At 46.0% G+C, this 23,096-nt stretch overlaps 1 protein-coding gene across 1 annotated transcript in view; it reads left to right on the top strand.

Moving 5' to 3' along the window:
* ERICH1 (glutamate rich 1) overlaps window positions 1-6,037 on the top strand; it is a gene marked incomplete at both ends in the record, with an annotated part of 98,591 nt that extends 92,554 nt beyond the window's left edge. The window contains 2 exons of the mRNA XM_081998009.1: window positions 4,312-4,392; window positions 5,874-6,037. Coding sequence (XP_081854135.1) covers window positions 4,312-4,392; window positions 5,874-6,037 — 245 coding nt within the window. The remainder of the gene's footprint in view (window positions 1-4,311; window positions 4,393-5,873) is intronic.
* Between the last annotated feature and the right edge of the window lie 17,059 nt (window positions 6,038-23,096).

Raw genomic sequence — 23,096 nt, 5'->3', positions numbered from 1 at the left:
AGAAATATGGTTGGTTGAGAAATAAGAAAGCAGAGGGAAAATAGCATGTCTAAGTGTATGCAATGGACTGCTGTAGGGCTGAGAGTCAGGGCCCGCTAGCATCCAGAGTCTCTTGATTGCCACAGACCATCGTTATTCTGGCAGCTGCAAGGGTCTGCGATGGCAAGAACTGACCGGCAGAAGAGAGCGGTATGGATCCCTTTTCTGAAGAGACATGCTAAAGCTGAAGTATTGGTGTAGAGGGAAATGTTGGCGTAGCTTGCCCTTTTGTTCAGGATAAAAGTAAATATACTGGAAAGTTGCTGGGAAAATGAGCTGGAAAATAGGAATCACTGTATGGAGTACACTGGAGTACAACTGGGAAGTTGAGCCCAATCTTAAGAGAGAACGTATTTAAGGATATGAAAGTAAATTCAGGATGATGGGAGAAGCAGCCATCTGTAAAAGAGATGCTAACGAAGTCTGGGGCAACAAGTCCATGAATGATAAGTTTGTAAGTTTGCAGACAACAGCAAGTTGGGTGGGAGTGTTGATCTGCTGGAGGGTAGGAGGGCTCTGCAGAGGGATCTGGGCAGGCTGGATCAATGGGCAGAGGTCAACTGTATGAGGTTTAATAAGGCCAAGTGCAGGGTCCTGCGCTTTGGTCACAACAACCCCATGCAAGGCTACAGGCTTGGGGAGGAGTGGCTGGAGAGCTGCCTGGTGGAAAGGGACCTGGGGGTGCTGGCTGACAGCCAGCTGATGAGCCGGCAGTGTGCCCAGGTGGCCAAGAAGGCCAACAATGTCCTGGCCTGTATCAGAACTAGTGTGGCCAGCAGGAGTAAGGAAGTGATTGTGCCCCTGTACTCGGCGCTGGTGAGGCTGCACCTTGAATCCTGTGTTCAGTGTTGGGCCCCTCACTACAAGAAGGACATTGAGGTGCTGAAGCATGTCCAGAGAAGGGCAATGAAGCTGGTGAGGGGTCTGGAGCACAAGTCTTCTGAGGAGCGTCTGAGGGAACTAGGCTTGTTTAGTCTGGAGAAGAGGAGGCTGAGGGGAGACCTCATTGCTCTCTACAACTACCTGAAAGGAGGTTGTGGTGAGGTGGGTGTTAGTCTCTTCACCCAAGTAGCAAGCGATAGGACAAGAGGAAATGGCCTGAAGTTGCGCCAGGGGAGGTTTAGAATGGGTATTAGGAAGAACTTCTTCACCAGAAGGGTTGTCAAGCATTGGAACAGGCTGCCCAGGGAAGTGGTTGAGTCACCATCCCTGGAGGTATTTAAAAGATGTGTGGATGTGGTGCTTAGGGTCATGGTTTAGTGGTGGACTTGGCAGTGTCAGATTTACAGTTGGAATCTACGATCTTAAGGGTCTTTTCCAACCAAAATGATCTATGATTCTGTGACTGCAATGTAGTTTCAGCCTAAATATTTGGGGCATCTGTATTGGAGTGGTCAACAGCACAGGCTTGGTGTGAGCCACAAAACTTAATGAAAGAGCAGGGGTCTGAGCTCCGTGCTGCCATGCTTGCCCTGCTGCTTGCCACCGAGCTGTGGTGGGCAGTGTCCCTGCACCGTGCTCCGGAGAGGCAGGGACACACTCATGGGCAGCACAAATTGCTTTTCAGGGAGTGCCAGTCAGGGAGGGGCTGTGAGAGTGAAAGTAAGTTGTTCTCTTGAGTCCTGCTGCATTTGGGGAAATAGCCCTTGCTGGTCCCAAAGGCGCAGGATTACAGAGAAGAAACGTTTAATTTAATTATTGATTTCTCCTCTCAATGGAAGTAGAGCACAAGGTGGTGAATATTGACAGCCGGGTTCAAAGTGTCCCTCGCTGTTAATTTTGGAGGATGTCAACATATCTTTTGCACTCTTACTTGCTCGACGCCTATTAGAAAACAGTGGCTCCATCAAGCAGCGAAGGCATCGGCAGATGAATGAGGCCAGCAGTCTGCACTGCACGTGGGAGCCCCGTGTGTTTGCCAAGGGAGCCCTTCACTGCTTGTGCTTTTCCTCCTCCGCTAGCCAGTCCCCTGCCCAGGCGGGGCACGTTCTTCTCTGCGTCGCGGCAGTCGGGACTGAATTCTCAGAGGCCTGAATGTCAAAAGGAACGGAGGCAGCCCCTTGTTTGTTCAAAGTTCTCCTGAAACAGCCCAGGAGGGCTATTCTTTCAGAGTCCTGGGGAAAGTAATACAGATTTTGGTAACACCTGCAATTACAGATAACGTTCTACAATTCAACTGTGTTGAGCATGGCCAAGAAATAATTTTTAAAGACATGTGGGATTCTAGGAATACTCTTTCCCTTCCCTTTTATTTTCCACACAAACTCAGTTGGAAAACTCTCCCTTTCTGAATACAGTGCCACAGGAATCTCACTGCTGTTCTCCGAAAGGACAGAATTACACACAAAATGACAGAAATTGTTAGCAGCACATTTTTTGCAGCTCCTGAAACTCTGATACTGCAGTAAGTAGGTTTTTCTTTGAAGGCTGGAACTTTTAAAGGAAAAACTCTGCATTCTGCATATTTCCAGAAGAACATGGACACTGCAGCGTTAGCCTTGTCCTGCTTTGGGCTGCAAGCCCAGGCAGTCTCCTCTTTGTGCAGGAAAGTTAGTATGGGGCATACAGCGAGAAACAAGAAGAAGAATAAAAAGCCTTTGCCTTTTCATAGTATAGATTTTCATCCCAAATGCGCTTGGGCAGGTACAGTGACTTGTATTTACTGATACGTTTTCCATTAACTTCAGTCAGCTCCCAATTTTATGTTGGTTGTTTCCCGTTAATACAATATTTCCTACAGCTGAGGTACACGGCACTTAGGTTTAGCATGGGGTCACTGTGCAAGTTGCCTATTTAGAAAAAAAAAACCTGGAGCAGACTGGCAGGTTCCCAGTCTCTTGCTTTTACTATTTAGATTGACGCTATAGGATGAGTTCAACTCAGGTTACCTTTTTTATGAACAAGACATGGCTCCACTGGTGCCGACGGGGTTCACGTGGTATCAGCGTGGTGCGGCGAGAGGAGAATGAGATCTGCTCGCTGGGTGCTGTGCAAGCCAGAGCCTCAGAAGAAAACAGCAGCGTTCCTTTATATAGCATTAATTAAGCATCTGCTGAGAAGTAAATGAGTTATGAGAAGTCGCGTCGTTGTGGAATACCTAATGTAGAGTATTTCTCCAAGTAGAAACATTTCATGTTTCTGCTCTGTTACAGCAGGAATATTCTCAGAGAGCTTCAGGCTGCCATAGCAGAGACTAAAGGGGTGTAAATCAGTGCTGTTCTGCGGAGCACCTGTGACGAACACCGATGTGGGCTCACTGTGCACTCTGGTGCTGTACTGACTTACACCACCTGAAGATTTTTACCCTGCATGTTTAGAAGTACAACTGCAACCAGAGCCAAATTCTGCTTTGCTATCCATACTCAAGATTGCATGTATTGGTAACGGGAAAAAGGAGCTTTCCCAGTGCAGTCTGTCCAGGAGCACTCCTAAAAGAAGAAAAAATTAATTTTGTAGATTAGATTTTACCACCGTTTCTCACACTGTGTACTGTGTGACCCCAGAAGCAGAACTGAGCCCAAGCTCACTACAGTGAAAAGAAATCACAGTTAACAGAAAGTAGTAATAACAGTAATAATAAGTATTAGGTTAAATATTTTTAGTGGTGAAGCTTTAGCAGTAGAAAAAAAGTCAAGAACATGCATAATGCTGAGTAAAAGAGAATGCTATCAGAAAAGGAATAACCCTATTATATTAGCACATCCTTTCAACGTGGGTCATGGCTGCATTAAGCTTCCTACCCAGTCAGGTCATCCTGTGGGTATAAATATATGCTCTAAGTTATATAAAAGCCATCCAATCCTATTTGCATTGTTGCCCTACGATACAAAATGCTATAATGACCTCCTTTTTTTTTATGTCCGGTCCGATCTATAAAGCAGGCTTAGGCCCTTTTCTTCTTGAGGAGGTCAGCTGTCACGTTGGTCTCTTAATGAGCTTCAGGCATTCCCAGAGAGTTTTCCAATATTGCAAGACATACCTGGCCCCGGGCAGGACATTTAGGGCTCTGCCAACACCTAAGCGGTGCAGACAGATCCCATGTGACGGGTTATGCAACTGAGCTGGGCTTTATATACCGCAAGGACCTTAAGCGTGTGAAGGGCTCTGGGGAAAAGAGCATCAGGTGAGGAAAAAATGTTTGCGTGTGTAGCTTCTTGGAGCGCTCTGGCATTGCAGCGAACGAAGTTAGACTTAATCTTATATTTCATTAAGAGGTCAACTTGTAAAAAATCCCTGGGGTTTAGTAATGTTTTGTGTGTTCTAAAATTGCAGGGGCTGAAATTCTACGAAGTCTCAGAAATCATGGTTATTCCTCTCCGGAGAATGACACCTGGGTATATAAGGTTGCTGCAGGTACGAAAAGTCTATCTCTTTTTCTGCTTTTAATTAGGTCTTCGAAATACCAGTATTTCTCTTGCTCAGACTGATTTTATTTCAAATTATTGCATGACCAACGCAAGGGAGCACTGGTTTCAGGTGGGTTAACTTGCATAACAACTCAAAGAAGTCTTAATTAAGCCTCTGCTGAAAAGTAAACGAATTATGATAATTCTTGATAATTCGTATCATGCTGGAATACCGAAAGCAGAATACTTGGAAGGAGTTTATGTTTCTGCAGTGCTTAAACAGGAACTACTTAGCCATCATTTTCTCTTGCAATGACTTTGTGTGTTTGGGGCAGTAGGAAACTGTTAATGGGAAGAAGGATGCTGGGTTCCTAAGCAACTCAGATGGGTCGTCAGTGAAAAACTTCAACCAGCTTCTATGGTTATAATAAAGAAATGTCGGTCAGTATTGGCCTCTGGAACTTTGGGGGACCAGAGTCTCAATCACTGTATGAAGGAAAAAATAAAAGCATGCGTAGAAAATGTTTTAAATCAGCTAAGTAAATTGAGAATAAACCAACCAAAAATATGTATACCAAAGTAGAGCATCTTTCTTGTTGTACTCCATGTTTCAATATTTACAGAGTATATATCCTTTTGTTGGAAAATCTCACAGCTCTTAGCAATGTGATCTGCATGCAAAATCATAGACTATAGTAGCTGGGAGGTGATAGTTGAGAAGTTGAGGGGCTGAGCCAAGGATACCGTGTTTCTCTCCTCGGTGTGATTTTCTTTCACGCCTCCCTGCATATCTTTTGATATCACCTTATAGTCCCTGAAACTGTTTTTCTGCTTCTTGGTTAGTGTATCGTACGTACTAGGCAAGCAACAGTAACTTAATTTCTTTTCTCATTGTTATTCAGATAATCAGTAAATAACAACTTTTTTTATCTTTACTTTGCTTGGCATTTCCTGCTTCTTTGTTGGACTTGACAAAGAGACTGTGTTAAAACTTGTCTGCTTGGTCTAGTCCTACCTGTGCAGCTAATAAAAGATGTTACGGATCTGTTTTAGCCTTGCTTTCCTGAATTAATAACTAACGTTCCTGGGAGCATCACTGTGTTAGTAGCTAATCTGTGGGAAGGAAGAGATCTTTGTACTTCACAGAACAAGAAAGTCCCTTCCCCTTTATGCCTAAGCCTCCGCGCTTGATTCAGCTCTCCCTCTCAGCCAAGTAGCCGGAGGGAACCCCATTAAAGTCACTGGAATCAATGACTTAAGAATGAAAGAAAAATCATATCAGAAATGTGTCCTTTCTTTTACAAAGTGATGAAAGGGGGGGCCTTCCAAAATGTGGAACAGTTTGTGCTGAATACTCTTCAGCAGAAAGCAGAGTCATACTATCTTAAATGACATGGAGAAGAAAAAAGTGCTTTGTAGGTTCCAAAGACCCACTTTGGTGTTGCGCTCAGCTGAATCAGCGTGTAACTCGCTCTGTTTCTCCCACAGACTCAAGCTGCAGGAAAAATCATTATCAACCCATCAGACACGCTGCTGCAACGGGCGGCGTTGCTGCTGGGAATGTTTGGGATCAGTATATCCAGCTACAGCACACACCAGCTAACTCAAAAGAAGAGACTTCCCTTGATCCTTTAAGCTGCGTTGGGATGTGACCCAAGAAGTAAAGGCTTATGTCAGTAGTGCTGATGAGTGGCTTTCTGCCTCAGTTACCGGTGTGGAGGTAATGAGGCACTTTGCAGACGTGATTTCTACATGCAAAGTTAAAAAGATGGAAGAATTGCAGACTTCTCCAAGAAGGAAAAAAAAATAATGATTAGCAGAGGCATCAGATTTCCAAGTGAGACAAACTGGCTGTAAATACAGTGGACTTCTTCTGTTATGCAGTGTATACATAGAGAGAGCTCTAAAGGTATAAAATACAGTTAAAATCGGAGTAGGTGTAAACAGGTGGTGTTTTGGGTGCCGTGCTTCCTTAGTGTCACCTTGTTGCAGCTTTTGCAAACTGACTTCTGTGCAAAGACTGGTTTTGAAAAGGAAAAGTTGGAAGCAACATATTCCTCATGACAAGACTGAGGCCAAATAAAAATAATCTCTCATAGACTCTTTGTACTGTAATATCTAACTAGATATGTCCTTTTGTGCGTATTACAGAATTTGTGCACTCTAACCTTACCTATCGAATCTTAAAGGTTTCTTGATGCCTTTTGTGTAGAAATGTTTGTGTACTGTAACACAAGCTGGTAGCCTTCTGCAGCAGCAGAGATGGCCACAGGCCACACCATCCACAGGGTATTGGGAAGGAACCGTAACTCTGTACAGAAACTCTTTATCTAGAAAGTATCAGTAAAAATATGGGGTTGGGTTTCATTGCAGAGTTCAATATCTGATCATATTCCTCTGCGAAGCCCACTCATCCCATAATATACATTCTGATTAAAATAAACATAGAGATTGACCTTTTTCTCCCTCCTTTTCCCTTGTTTTCTTGTTCTTCTCACTCGATGCAATAGCTTATTCAGGAATGGTCTCTTACTATTGTTTTGTATTTTTCCAACTGTTTCTGATGTTTTATGTAAACATGGCTTTGTAGGCTCTTCTGTGCACATGTTAGCGTTTAAGATCCTTTGTTTTCGGTTACTAAATACAAATATTATTTTGAATTTTTTTCCATGTTTAAAATTATTTCTGCTGTCAACTGTGTTTATATTCAACCACTAAGGGGCATCCTACACAGCTGAATATTTTGAAGTCTTCAGATTGCTCATTGCAACATTACAAACCACAAATTGAATCAGGTTGAAATTTTTAACATTTTTTAATTTTTAAATTGTTTTTGCCCCTGTTTCTCTTTCTCGCTGCCTCTAAGAAATGCCTTTCCTCACCCCACAACTGTTTTTAAATTGAAGAAGATGAGAAAATCAGTGTTTACAAGGTCCTTTTTTATGACGTACCAGGTGATAAATTACCTCCATCTTGTATAGCCTTCTGTTTACATTTAAAATAAAAAATTTTGTAATGGAATATTCCATCTTCTGCCTTCACCTACAAGAAATGAAACAAAATACTTGATCCCTTTGACAAAAATAAGAGTTATATCTCTGGAAAGCATTGATTGAAGATACACAGTGTGACCCCCACCACCACCCTCAATATGCCATATTTCTGGCTTTGTAATCAATGCGTAGGATTTTGGGCAGCTGCATTTTTGCTAACTGATTTCCTGCCCCCATGCAACATGAATGTAAGATCATTAGCCATTACTATGCTAATATGAGCTCTGCTGTTAGATAAAAGCTAAGTGTGATAACAATACAATTTTAAGAAGATATGCTAGAATAAAATAAATGATAACTTCACTACTGAGATGTTACCATTTTACTGCATCATGGAAATGATGCTCATGAGGAATATGTGTTTTTTCGATGAGAATTGCTTTGAATGGTTTTGAAAGTTTTACCCGGTACCACTGAAAATGACAGGAGCACAACACGGGCAATAGGCAAATTGAATGTAGAGACACTCGGTAAAGGTGTGGGCCTTAGGAGCCTCAGGAACATACAGTGAAACATGGGGAAGGTGTCATTGGAATTAATTACAAAACAAATACATTTAAACTTGCTGATGAGGATTTAGGCCCAGGCTGAAAATCACCTTTAGATGAAAAGTTGGGACTGCGTCCAGCAGAAGATGTAAGCATCTGTAGCTGACCTATCTGCTCCTGTAAAAATCTAAATCCAAAATTTCTATTTTCTAAAGTACAGTTGCCACCTCATGCTGGGCACAACAGACGGCCACATGTCAGTTCCTTTTACTGCTGTGGCTCCCTAGAAGATCTGCTTTCAGGTTTCCCCTAGTCTGGGTGAGGCTGGAGCATGTTGAGCACAAAGACATCATGTGGACATGTGCAACAACATGCCATCTTCTCATCCCCCCTGTGGCTGGAAGCACAGAGGTAGACTGGGGGCTGCCCAAAGTATGACTGGAAGCTAATATCCCCTAGCCCCTTTTGTCTTGCTATTTGTTAGAGCAATGTCTCGATGGCTAAGTGGAGACCAGTGACAAGTGGCATTCCTTAGGGGTTGGTATTGAGACCAGCGCTGGTTAACATCTTTGTCAGCAACATGGACAGTGGAATTGAGTGCACTCTCAACAAGTTTGCTGATGACACCAAGCTGAGTGATGCAGTTGACATGCCTGAGGGACAGGATGCCATCCAGAGGGACCTGCATAAGCTCAAGGAATGGGCCTGTGTGAACCTCCAACAAGGCCAAGGTCCTGCACCTGGGTTTGGGCAGTCCCAAGCACAAATGCAGGGTGTGTGGAGAATGGATTGAGAGCAGCCCTGAGGAGAAGGACTGGGGGATGTTGGTTGATGAGAAGCTCAACATGACCCAGTAATGTGCACTTGCAGCCCAGAAAGCTAACTGTGTCCTGGGCTACATCCAAAGAGGCATGGCCAGCAGATCAAGGGAGGTGATTCTGCCCCTCTACTCCGCTCTGGTGACACCCCACCTGGAGTCCTGCATCCAGCTCTGGAGCCCTCAGCACAGGAAAGACATGGATGGACCTGTTGGAGAGGGTCCAGAAAAGGGCCACAAAAATGATCCAAGGGATGGAACACTTCTCCTCTGAGGACAGTGTTGGAGAAGAGAAGGCTCCAGGAAGACCTTATTGCAGCTTTTCAGTGCTTAAAGGGGGCTTCTAAGAAAGATGGGGACAGACTTTTTAGCAGGGCCTGTTGCAATAGGACAAGGGGTGATGGTTTTAAACTAAAAGAGAGTAGATTTAGACTAGATCTAAGGAAGAAATTTTTCATCATGAGGATGGTGAAACACTGGCCCAGGTTGCTCAGAGGAGTGGTAGATGCCCCATCCCTGGAAACATTCCAGGTCAGGCTGGATGGGGCTCTGAGCCACCTGATCTAGTTGAAGATGTCCCTGCTCATTGCAGGGGGGTTGGGCTAGATGACCTTTCGAGGTACCTTCCAACCCAAACTATTCTATGTTTCTATGATTCTGTGATTCTATGAAACACTCTTCAGCGGAAGAAGGAAAGGGACCTCCAAAGCAACTCTCACCAAGGAGCCCATGGCACTTTACCTTCCTTCTGCATGTTCTTCTGAAGGACTGGCATGGTCCGTGGGTTCCTGACTCCTAAAGGAGTCTGGCTGTATGAACCTGTCCCAGCTCTGCATCTACTACAGCAAGGGGCCTAAATTCACAATTAGGACAAACGAAAGACTTTTTCCTCCCAATTGCCTATTAGCTAAATTTCCCCCTCTCCCTGCACTCAGTGTGCCATACGCTTGGACCCTACCTGAGTTTGCCATGTTTATAGACCTCTCACTCCAACCTGCAGGCTCAGTACATGGCTGGGCTCCCAAAATCTGGGCAGGATACCACTCTGTGCTGCAATTCCCAAACCTGCCTGTGAATTTAGTCTTCAAAGCTCTGAGCATGCCAAACTTCAAGCATATGTTTATGTCCTATTGAAATCAAAGGGGGTTTAAGGAACATCCTTATATCCTTTGCCAGACTGAGGTATTTAATCTCTTCCTTGATCTACCCTAAAAAGCATTTACATTTTAAACATATTTGTACTTTTGTTTATATGGCTTTTACTTCAAAAATGTTGGCAATTCATCAACAATTGAATGCTGATGAAAGTCAGGAGCCTGGTGAGCTTGGGGAGGTTAATGCTGCTTTACTTAGTTTTGCAAAGCTTTTAAGGAACACCAGCAACGGATTTCATTTGGCACATAAATTGTTATGTTTGAGGAATTACGCTCCAGGAATTACTTTTTACTTTCCCCAGCTTGTAAAAATATTTAAATAGAAGTACTGTTTAAGCTAGTAAATATTAGACCTTCTTTACAAATACACTTTAAAAGCCATTTCATAAAATTTATGGGATTGGTTTTACCTCTAATATCAGGCAAATATGGGTTAATATCTCCTGACGCCAAACAGTTTTAACTAAACTAATCCACTTCTAACAGCAGTAACTTCTCTAGTTTGAATTATGTCTTGATACATCAAGTTAATTATTTTATTATTTGAGAAGGAATCCCAAGAGATTTTGTAGCTGTTTGGTTTGTTTGCCTGAGTCCACCTCCTAAAGGCAAGTGAAATTAAAGTATTAAATAATCAGAAAATCAAATATGGTTGGTATTCTCTTCAAACAGATGTAGCGTTTGAGCTAGCATTAATAAATGGCATTGCTAGTGAATTCAAGCTTGATCTCTTCTGCTAAATAAAGTCAATTAAATTCACTTGAATGTTTTATGAAAAAGTCCTTCACATATATGTACTCAGTTGCCTAAAGCAGAATTTCTGTCTTCTATCAGAAGAGAGAGCCTAGGACAATTAGTCAAGGTAACACTCATTTACTAATAAGGGAAGTGTAAAATGAAGGCAACATCTCTGACATCTTTTCTGGATGATTCACATCATCTGGAAATGATCACATCTTCTGGAAATTTTGTTTCTGCATGAAAACTACTACTCTCAAACATTATTTATCTCTAAAGCTGGAGATTAGAGAGTTGCAGATTGTGCATCTCCAAATATGCCATAGACTAAGAACTTGACCATAGACCAAGGCGAACTTGAGTAGTTACCAGTCGGTGGATGCTCTGTCACTTACTAGGCAGTGGCAATGTCATCGTGATGCTGAGCCTTTAATTTGTATATCAAACTAAGAACAGAACACAAACAAGAAAATTAATTTTTCTACCCCTAAATTATGTGCATATCTTTTTATAAAGCAGATGTGCTGCAGGCTGAAGAATCAGATCACTTGTGTGGGCTCCCTTCTGCCCTTCAGCTACGCGGAGGTTTCATGTTGTCTGCTATCACGAGCTGCTCTCTAGTCTATGAATTACCAGCCACGGCCCTTGATGGAGGTACTGCACAGCTTGGGCGTTGTTCTGGCAGTGTAACCCTCATGCCACCGCTGCCTTGCTGAGGAGCCCTTCATTTTAGACCGTGTATTTTTGCTAGTGATGGACACATTCAAGTTTGGCCTCAGCTGAGTTTTGGGTGCTGCTGTAATGGTAGCTAATACCACAATTAAAACTGGGGCACTGAGGCTGCGTGGGGGGTTCCCTTTTAAAATGTTCTGTGTCTGCATTGCCTTTTCGCTCGCAAATTGTACGGTGGGTTTATCAGTGGCAGAGCTGCGTGTTAGTGGTAATTCACCTCCCTGGCTTCGGTCGAACGCGGCCACAAGGATTTAACTGAGAAATGGTTTTACCTGTGCAGTGCAATGGCACTTCGCTATTAATATGTTAGTGATAAAACAAAAAAACCAAAAGACATTAATGCTTGTTACGTTTTTCCCTACTTTGGATAAAATGCCTTTTACCCTATTAGTCATGAGTAGACAATGACAACATAAAATAGCCCCCTAAATCAGTCTTGTCTTTTATATGACTTTCTTGTTACTCTTCTACAACTATGTCAATTTAATAAGGTAGCTGAAAGGTAGTTTAATCAAACGGTAGATTAATATGGTTCCTGGGGCCATGTTCTCTTCAGTTTTTAACTAAACGTGCAATCATGAGCTACAGCGTGTCACTGACTTTTAATCAGAGCGCCCCTGTCTCTGTAGTGAGTCTGTTTGTCAGCATGAAAAGAGCCCAAAAGGGCCCAGAAAGAGATGTTCCTTCACCTCCTTAGCATTTTTGCAAGCGACCTTTTTGTGAGAGCACAATGTGCTTTAAAGCCAATAATCCACACCTTCTCAAAAGCTTTTAGGAACTTCATGTGGTCCACAGCACCCCACTGACAAAGCCCGTCCTGCAAGGGAGACGTTGGAGGCAGGGTGGTCAAAGGAGGTGTCTGATGCCAAGTGAAGTGAGGGCTTGAATTGTCCCTCTGTGAGTGCTTCCATGTGTTGCTGTTCAAAAAAGGATGGGTGAGGTTCAGCTCGGCTGACAGGAGCGATGGAAGGGCTGACCATGTCTGACAGGAGTGATGGAAGGGTTGACCACATCTGCCAGTGCCCTTAGCTCTCTCTTCAGGCAGCAGAGATGGGTCCTGGGGAGGACACCTCCACCCTGCCACCTGGCAGCGGCCTGAAGGTGCTTTAAGATGAGCTGAAGGAACGTGGGTGGTTTCCTTACAATGTGAAAACACTTAACGTTTGGAATTTCTTTTATTTTTCTGCAGTTTTCCTGGCTGGGGGAAGGGGCTGTATCTTGTTGCTGTTATTCAAACCAGAGAAAGGAGGAAGTACCAAGGCAGAGTGACCCTGCTGCTGATAAAGATTTTTAATCTTTTTTAAAAAAGGAAGGTTTGTCCTTCAATCTGTGCTCGTCGGTAATGAATTACAGGAACTTGAAACTCTCAGCCCAACAAGGATGGTGGCACGTGAAGCCAAAACGCGTGAAAGCTTGAAGGGGATCATCGCTGCCCGGGAACAACGCAAACGCGGCTGCCTTCCCTGTCATACCCGAGCCATATTTCCTTTTAAAAAACAAGCTTTGCCCTGAGGCAAAAGAAAGCACATAGCACTGTGCTCTGCTCCCCCGGACGCTCTTCAGCTGCACCCCGAGGTAGATCCTCGCTGTAGGCGAGGAGAGGAAGGGTGGAGGAGTGGCACCAGAACCTCTGCTTCACTGTGACCTTCTGATGGCACAGGAGCTCCTCAGCGGCTGCTTCGGGCCCACACAACCAGAGCACCGCTGAGCCTTCAGTGAGGTTCCACATCTCTCTCTCCTGCTCCCAGAGCTGCTTTCTGGCTCCTCTGAAGCACGTGGAGCTGTGACTGACCCTCTGTGTGTCTGTCCGTCTGTCTGCGCACGTAAGGGCGAGAGGGCGAGAGCAGCCTCTGGCCCTCAGGCTGCAGGAGTGGGGAACACGGAAGAGGCGTGAGGAGGGATGCCATCGCAGCACCGCTGGTGTGTGTGAATCCCCGGCTCTGCCCTGGGTAAGGGGCAAACTCCCGCCGGGTCGTGCCTGCCGTCTGCAGCGCAGCTCTGCCAAGAGCTGCTTCACCAGGTAGCCCGGAGTCCCCTTTTCACTCACTTGCCAGTTACATCCCGTTCATTAGCCCCGGAGCGTACCTAAGGGGTTATTTGTAATGTTTCATCCCAACTGAATTCGATTGTTAATTTGATAGCATAGTATTAAGAGGAGACGCTAAAGCAGCACTGGGAGTGTTTGCCATTGAAAGATACCTGCAATGTCTTTTTGCCACCCTCCTCCTTATTGTCAATTTTGCAATAACAGTTCTGCTCTTCTATGCGTGTCCCTGCACCTCCCTGCCTTCTCCTTGCCCCAAGGCCCCAGCTGACCTCGTCTTGCAGAAGGGCGTGCGACGGGAGGGAGGGCATCGCTCAGAGAAGAACAAGAGAAGCAGAAGGGACATCCCTCCCACCAGGTGAGAGGAGCTGTAAAACCCAGCTCCCGGCCACGCGGTGCGCCCGGGACCACGCTGAGCCCGGGGTGGCTTTAGTGAGCTACTGCTCCCGCAAGCGCCCAGCGAAGCTGGGGACCCACTCAAGCTCTGGGTGCTTTTAGCTGTGGTTTAACCACGCAAGTGTCTCAATACAAGTTTGCGCCAAAGTGACAGGAGGATGAATGTAAAGCTACCGGTTTATACTAGGTCACTAACAGGCTTTTTGGTGGGGTTTGGTTTTTTTTTAATCATACATTTTGAATTCCATGTCATAATTGCTTTCCCACAGTAAAACAAAATTAGTTCCTCAATGAGCAGCGCATTAAAAAGCCCACGGTTTGCTCAAGGATATTGATACTGGAGTACGATGCTACACCCTTACCTCACTGAACCTTAGCCACTGCACATTAAATAGTCAGCCTGAGCTACTTCCATAGGTTCTCTCCATAGTCAGTGCAAAACGTGAGCACCTCCAGAGAGCAATGCATCCCCTTCAGGAGGTGCCTAGAGGAGGTGGCACAGCTCCCCACTCTGAATGTGTGCCTCTCTCCTTACTAACTACGAGTTGGACACCTCACTTTGGGAAAGCTCAGGGTAGCGGAGCCAAATCATCCCCATCGCTAGAAAAGCGTCCTATTCCAGTAATGGCAATTTCCCAGTGGAGACAGACACTGAGATAGTCACTTAGCGAATTCAGAGGCACAATCGCCAGGCTCTGGGCAGCTTTCAGAGGGAGCCACTGAGCTGCAGGACTGTCTCCGGGTCCAAGAAAGAGGAGCCTGGGCACTGACCAGTACAGGCAGCCCCACTGCGGCTCAGCTCCCCTGCGGAGGCACCTGGAACCTCGAGCAGCTGAAGCAGCACCAAGAGCGTGCCTGCACCGGAGAGGGGAATGCAGCGGTGCCTATCACGGTAACGGGGCTGACTGGCATCAAGAAAGGCTGCAATGAAGATGCACAGGTCTGGGCATCCACACGGGAAGTAAAAGCCCACAAAGGACGTTTTGTACTTCCTTGGGAGCTGAAGCCCTTGTCACTGCGTGTGTGCTATCCTTGCGCTACAGCAGGAGCCGCTGGACGGGTGGTTGGCATGTGTCTACTGACGGTCTTCCCCAAAAGTGGCAGCAAGGATCGGCTTCCTGGCATGCGGAAAACCACAACAGCGCTGAAGGATCCACCACAAAGCACATTCCCAACCCTGCCAGCTACTGCCCTCCATCTACCCACTGTGGGAACAGTGACCCCCATTCTGATCACTCTTGTCCCTTCCAGTGCCAGCTCTCTTGGTGGTCCTTCCAGGGAAACGTCACTCATCAGCAATGAGGTCATGACAGCTGGCTGGCCTCCCTCCTCCCCTGAAGCAGAGGCACAGCCACTGCCTGCAGGCTGGAAGCCGGAGGCCAGAGGTGGAGTGCGGGCCAGGGTGAAGTCCAGTGGCCACCAGAGGCTTCTGCTGTCCCCAGGACATGAGGCAGGACAACCAAAGCAGGAGGTGCCCATGTGCTGCAGCAGCCCCAGGGAGGCCACTTAATTGATTAATTTCAATTGGCATACAAATACAATTTATCAAGTTGCTGAATCTTTTATGTAAGCTATGAAGGAGCAACAGAAAAAATAATAATTTCTGGGTGAGAAATATAACCTGCAATGAAAAAGCAAAAAGGAGAGGAAAGTGTAGCTCAAAACTCTGCAGCTCTATGAGAAAATATCATTCAAATACTGTCTTGAATCTTATTTATCTCATCATTATTTTTCTATCTGAGCAACTTGTATATAAAGACCCAGATTTGACTGACATAAAATATCTGAGGTATTTAAACTAGGAATGCAATTACTTTAGGTTCTCCCCAATGTCACTGGAGAGAAATAAATGCTTCTCAGTTCTTGAGTGAGCCAGTCCACCCTGCAGGTGCACCTATTTCTTTCCACTGATTATGGAGGGAGCCTACTGTGTCTGTGCTTCTAACTTAGGCATCTCATTTAGGTTCCCATAGCTAGCTAGGATGAATCGAAGTCAAAATCAATCTACTTAAGTGTCAAATCTCCTACCACCAAAGGCCAAGCTGAACTTGCTGCTACAGCAAACAAAAAACACGCCTCTTGGCACTTGGTTTTCCCAAGCAACAAAGCCACAGTCATGAACAGCACCACAGGATGGTTTGGGTGGGAAGGGACCTTCAGAGATCATCCAGTCCAAACCCCCTGCCATGGGCAGGGACATAGAATCATAGAATCATTGGGTTGGAAGGGACCTTTGAAGGTCATCTAGTCCAACCCCTCTGCCATGGACAGGGGCATCTTCAACTAGATCAGGTTGCTCAAAACCCAATCCAACCTGACTTTGAACGCTGACAATGATGAGGTATTCTGTCCCAGTGCCTCATCACCCCCATCATAAAAAAATTCTTCCTTATATTCAGTCTAAATCTACCCTCCTTCAGTTTAACATTGTGGCCCCTTGCTCTGTCACTACAGGGCTTGGTAAAATGTTTCTCTCTATTTTTCTTGTAAGCCCCCTTTATCTATTGAAAAGCCACAATAAGGTCTCCCTAGACCCTTCTCTTCTCCAGGCTGAACAGCCCCAACTCTCTCAGCCTTTCCTCATTGGAGAGGTGTTCCATCCCTCTGATCTTTGTGGCCCTCCTCTGGACCTGCTCCAACAGGTCCATGTCTTTCCTGTGCTGAGGGCTCCAGAGCTGGATGCAGGACTCCAGGTGGGGTCTCACCAGGGTGGAGGAGAAGGGGCAGAATCCCCTCCCTCAAACTGCTGGCCACGCTGCTTTGGATGCAGCCCAGGATATGGTTGGCTTCCACACATTGACGGCTCATATCTGATTTTTCATCCACCAGTACCCCCAAGTCCTTCTCCTCAGGGCTGCTCTCAATACCTTCATCTCCCAGTCTGTGCTGATATTGGCAATTGCCCCAACCCATGTGCAAGACCCTGGCCTTGTTGAACTTCATGAGGTTCACGTGGGCCCACTTCTCAAGTCTGTAAAGGTCCCTCTGGATGGCGCCCCATCCCTCTAGCACATCAACTGCACCACTCAGCTTGGTGTCATCTGCAGTCTTTTTCAGGCAGAAATAATGTTAGGTAGAGATACCCTGTACCCCGGCACCATACACTGCATGTTGAAAGGGGTGTGAAGCAGCGCAGAAAATGAACTTGCATGTGTCAGCACTGAACTCCTTCCAGCCCTGGGCCATCTCGTGTTGCTCATGAGCTTCACTGTTACCCCTGGGATTTGATTAAAAAGTGAGATGTGCTCTACCTCAGTTTCCATGGTTCCTTTAAAGCTGGACTTCATGGACTTGTTGTAGTCTAACAGCCCTTTAAATGAAATATTCTTTTGTCAATACCTATACTACAGTATTCCTTCTATTAACACAATGTTTGGCATAAAATGTTACTGATTATTATATTCTTTAATCCCAGAGACTGCTGAGAAGTTCTCAATAAATAATAATTTTCATTTATTTTCAACACAGGCATCTATAACTAATTGCATAATATCACTGAGGGTGAATTATCTGCAGGTCCGTGCTGCACTGTAAATAAAGTGCTGTGTGCTTTGTGCTATGTGGGCTGAAATGGTGCCAAGAGCCTGAAATCATCCACTTTACTGAGAGCGAGCGAGAAAAAGAGAGGGTATATGGAGAACACAGCTCAAGTTTTACCCTTCAGTCTGATTAGGGACGCCAGTGGTTGTTACAGCTCCTCGCCTGCAACAGACAGGTAATAATATTTCTTTTTTCTCATGCTTCTGCTCTGCCGATGGAGTGGGAGGGACACTGGTGGCCACCCTCCCCATGCAGGCAGCGTGTGCTCCAGGTGCCGGTTCCCCCAGGCAGGGACCTGCTCTGCACTTGGGCAGCACTTCGGGCTGCATAGGTTACCCTGATTCACCACAACCCCCTCAGATGCCTGATACCATCAGCCTTGGTCTTTGCATAGAAGAATATGAGCTGCTGCCATAGGTAAGGATATAACAGTAAAAAAATTGGCTTGTGACTTAAAAGAAAAAAAAATCTCTTGAATAGAAATGATGGCCTCCTGGGTGCTTAAGATCCTCTCCTCCTGAGAAAAAATCAAAACCTGCTAAGGTCTTAAGTCATTGGCTCCATATCTATCTGCAACTGACTCAGCGGCCTTCCCTTCCTCCAGATGCATAAGTAGCATGTTCAGTGTCTTACAGCCAGGGATGACATCAGTCCTTGATGAATGAACATCTACTACTCCTATTGCAGAGGCTCTGAGAGGCCCCCAGGATGTCCCTGCTGTGCTAGGCACATACCAAAACTAAACACTATTTCCTGCCCCAATTTACTTTCCATGCAAATGAGCAAGATGTAAAGTTTGATGGGTCACTCTGGTTAGTGTTTCTGAAAAGTCAAAGGTGAGCAACAGAATTTTTTTCCTGCCTTTTTTGCCCGTGGCTCCAAATAAAAGGAGTGGGAAAAATATCAATATGCCTGCGTGGTGAGAACAAGGAAACAACTGAATCACTCACACCATCAACCTCGCTGAAAATGCCTGTGCTGTATTAGGTAATGTTGAAAGGGAGTAATGCCAACACCTCAGAGGCTTTGTACATACCAAGTCTGAAACAGTGATATCTAATAGTTGTGATATCTAATTAATATAATCAGTATATGGCTATTTTAAGTAAAATTTTAGTATCAGAATCCATTTGTTTCCATTACCTGAGAGGTGCTGCAGGCAGAGAGCAAGGATACACCTAATAACTATTCTACTCTCAGGTGGACCTGAGGAAATTCGCTTTGGAGTACTTTGGGATCTGGCCGAAGGAGTCTCAGAGCCATTAGTGGTTATAGCTGAGGTTCATGAAGGATGGGGGAGGTCCCAGAAGACTAAAAAAAGGGTAAATATCTTTCAGATGGAAAAGCCTAGGATCAGCTTGCCGCTCAACGGTGCTCAACAAACACTCAACAGTACTCAACAAATGATCAGAGCTACCTGTAAACCCACAGAAAAATAAGAGGATAAAAAGCAGCAAACGTGTCTACCAGGAATAAATCGTGTGCAACCAACCCTGTTTCCTTCTTAGACAACATTACAAGCAAGTGATCAAGCATCGTAACACATGACTTCAGTAAGATGGTCGCAAATGACATTCTCATATGCAAGCTGGGGGAAAGGACTCTTAAATGAACTGCAGTAATGAGTTTACAGGTCTTGACAAAGAATGAACAGCATTCTTTGAGTGTCTGGAAAAGAAAGTACAGAATGGGCTGCTGTACACTGCTGTGAACGGGGGCTGCCAGATATTTTTACTAATGACTCATGTTATGAGAGTGGGTATGCATAAAACATCAACCTCGGAAGGTCTGCAGGCGCCGAAAGGCAGGAACAGAATTCACAATGATCTAAAATCTGCAAAGTGCTCTCAGGTCAGCAGTGGCATTCAAGAAGGAGAAGCACAAAAAGCTTGATGCTTTGGCAAAAGCATCAGCTGTGCGAACGCAGGGCGAGGGGCAGCGCAAGATCGATGGAGTGAATCACAGCACCGGGCAGCAGCGTCAACGTCTTGTGGGGGCGGGAAGCAATTTTGTGGGGATGTCAAGAGTGAGAGTGAAGGCTGGAAGGCATGTGGAGCGGTCCTCCTGCTTTGCCCAGTGCTGATGGAGGCCCAGCAAGAGCGCTGTGTCTCATTTTGGGCACCACCCTCCAAGGAAGATGTGGACCAGTTAAAGAGAGCTCAGAGGAAAGCGACAAAACTAAGAAGTGCAGGAAAAGCAACCTGCACAGAAAGACTGAACAAACCGGTATCCTGGAGAGGAGAAGGCTGATAAAAGCCACGGACCCGACCGTCTCCCCACCCGCCCTGACTGTGGACACCGTGCCCGCAGCGTGTACCTCTGCTGACTCACAAAAAGCAAGTGGGTTTTTTCACTGACCTACCACGCGTTCCGCGTTAGAGCACTCTTGCAAAGCTAAAGCTGCCCTGCTGGGCGATGCTTTAGTGCACATGTAATACACACCGCCGCGCCGCAGTTAATGCTGGATGAAGATGGTTCGGACAGGAGACTCAGGGGTGGCTGGTTACCCTGGAACCAGCCAACACGCCAGCCAACACTCAATACTGCAGAACCACAAGAGGGAAGATGCCACCTAACATGCAAGCAGGGATGAGCCATCCCAGACCTTTTCCAGCCCACAGGTTGGCATCCAGGGACATCAGTGTGCATGGCTGCATTGCCAAGTGCTACCAAGGATTCACAGAATCACAGAATCATTAAGGTTGGAAAAGACCTTTAAGATCATCAAGTCCAACCATCAACCCAACACCACCATGCCTACTGAACTATCTCCTGAGGTGCCACGTCTACACGTTTTTTGAACACTTCCAGTGATGGTGACTCCACCACCTCTGCTGCAGCCCGAAAGGAAGCGTTTAGGATGACCTCCCTCCCCCTTGGGTCCAACGACCAGGTTCATGATCCCCCTGGACTGAATTAAGGTGAAACGACACCAGCCAACCAATTTAACAATTTAATAGTACAAAAATGCAAGACATGAGTTTCCATGGAATAACTCAATGGCAGCTACTCTAACTAAACAATCAAACTAGACCAACAAGTCCTGTGCAACATGTCTTTTGCAATTTGACAAAGAGACGAGGAGAAAGAGAGAGACAGAGAGAGACAGAGACAAAGAAGATATCACCACCCGTGGATCCAGCGGCGTCGTGTTGGTCCTCTTGATTCTTGTTGTTCCTTGGTGGTGGAGGTCCCCCCCAGCCACTGTGAGCACCACCTTTTATACTTTTTAGTCCCACCTTTTTCACTCCAGTTGCTCGAGGAAACAGCACATCCTTAGTGCCCATGCGATGACGATGACGATGACGATATTGTGTCTTGCATGCTTGGGGGGGTCGTTGGTTGTTGGTTGTCGTTAGTACCCTCATCAAGTGCCCTATTCAAGGCTCCATTCAGGTTTCAGTTCTTATCATGATGCAGTGTCCAGGCAACCCGGGGCTGAGCCGTTTCTGCAGCTCCCCCCAAGTCATCTCTGCATAGACAAGGACCTGTCAAGGTGAGACGAAGCTGAGTCGATTCACGACTCCCTGCATCTCGCCTTTGTGCTCCTAAGCCGGTCTAGCCGGGTGATATTCACCACTATGCCTGTGCTGTAGCTCTACTCTGCAGGCCTCCACACCAAGAAATGTTTAAGACAAAGTCCGTGCATTGGTCCACCACAACCTCCCTGGGCAGCCTGTTCCAATGCTTGACCACGCTCTCAGTAATAAAGAAATTTTTCCTAATACCCAATCTAAACCTCCCTTGGCACAACTTGAGGCCATTTCCTCTTGTCCTATCACTAGTTACTTGGGAGAAGAGACCAACACCCTCGTTGCCACAACCCCCTTTCAGGTAGTTGTAGAGAGCGATAAGGTCTCCTCTCAGCCTCCTCTTCTCCAGACTAAACAACCCCAGTTCCCTCAGCCGCTCCTCATAAGACTTGTGCTCCAGACCCCTCACCAGCTTCGTTGCCCTTCTCTGGACACGCTCCAGCACCTCAACATCCTTCTTGTAGTGAGGGGCCCAAAACTGAACACAGTATTCGAGGTGTGGCCTCACCAGTGCCAAGTACAGGGGCACAGTCACTTCCCTACTGCTGCTGGCCACACTGTTTCTGATACAGGTTTGTCTGGCACAAAGGCAGTGCTGGAAATGGGTGTTTTGTTTTTGGTTTTATTTAGTAAAAGAAGTTCCAGCAAAGTTGATCTCTAGCTATTCTGTCCACTCTGCCTGGGAAAGGGTCCGTAATATTGGGAGAAAAAAAAAGCAGCTTGGCTTAGATTTGTAAAGGCACTGAAGTCAACATCATGACTTCCTACTTTGGGTGCTTTTTTTTAGGTATCACAAAGCTTGACATCACCAAAATGAGCTGTACCATGCTGGGAGGTTGCCAGGGCTCCCCGCGGGGGCAGGGGAAAGAAAAGAGGCTGCAGAGCAGCCCAGCAGGTCTGCAGGATGCTAGGCCCTGCTGGGCCACCTACTGCAAAAAATCTGAGCCTCCATCAGTGCCTGGGCACTCCTGGGCACTCAGGACACACCAGCCAGTGGAAACCTCTTCCCAACGCATGTATCCATGGCCAGCTGGTGCCTCTGGACACACAGCTAGAGTGGAGCAGACGATGATACTCGGTCCTCCCCAAAAGCCCAGCAGTCAAAGCACCCATCTCAGGATGACAAAAGCTGGAGGTGGAACCAGGCTCATCACCAGGAGTGCTGTGTCCGTGGCTCTGGCCACCTCCCAGCCCCACGAGGTGCCCCCAGCAGCAGGCCTGGGGAAAAGGCAGGTGCCCATTACAGGAGAGCTGGGCACAGGGACACCGACGGAGCTGGAGCAGGAGCATGGCCAACAGCTAGAATGGGAAAGGAGGCCAAAAACTTTAAACCACAGATCTCCTAGCACCTGCCCTGCTCTTCTCGTGGCTCCCCAAACAAATGTAATTAAACACTGAGAACAGACTGGCTGAACTTCAGCATAAGTAATCTATTAAATTTCATTAATTCTCCTTTCCATTATAAACTCTGAGACAGAGCTGTGATCTTGTCTGTGCTCCGTAGAAGATTGTTTGCAAGTGGTAAACAACCATAATTATCTCCAGTCAAATACCCGAATGAGTCACACATGACAAGACTGCTCAGTTCGGCAAGTCTGCCATCGCACACGTAGGTGGATAGAGGCAACAGTCTCATGCCTACACTCGCCTTCCCCTTCCCCAACGATGTGGGCTTGTTGGACCCACCGCAAGCCTTCAGCATTGGACATCTGGTCTCACCAGTCACGACTGCACATCCACAGGCCAAGCCCTCTCCCCAGGCACTTCAGTAGACCTCCTCCGTATGAGCCCCCCCTTTGCCCCGTTGACCAGAGGTGAGGTTGGTGTCCAGCTTTGGTGTGGGAGCCCAGTTTCAGGTACATAGGATATAGGCAAAAATATTCATACTTCTGACATATTTAACACACTGTCTGGGAGCAGAAAAGCTATTGGTGACCTGTAACGTAACCATTATGCTATGAAAGGTCATAAACTGTGCACCCAGATGTCCTTTTTTAGGTAACAGCATAATAATTTTATGCAAATATCTGCTCTTTTCAGTACTGCTTTTCTTCTCATCTTGGAGTTTTCACTCTTTCCACATGTCCATCTTAGCCCAGTTCTAGCATTTGATGTTAAATACATGTGATTTCTTTTGTTATTCTCATTGTTGCACGTGGTCCAATTCACTAGCCTGATTTTTTTTTTTTAATCAACTATTCAATGTCATGTAACCC

Source organism: Phaethon aethereus (genome assembly GCF_964289735.1).
Source record: "Phaethon aethereus genome assembly, chromosome: 3".
NCBI classification, from domain to species: Eukaryota; Metazoa; Chordata; class Aves; order Phaethontiformes; family Phaethontidae; genus Phaethon; species Phaethon aethereus.
This window is presented reverse-complemented; position numbering and strand designations above follow the sequence as displayed.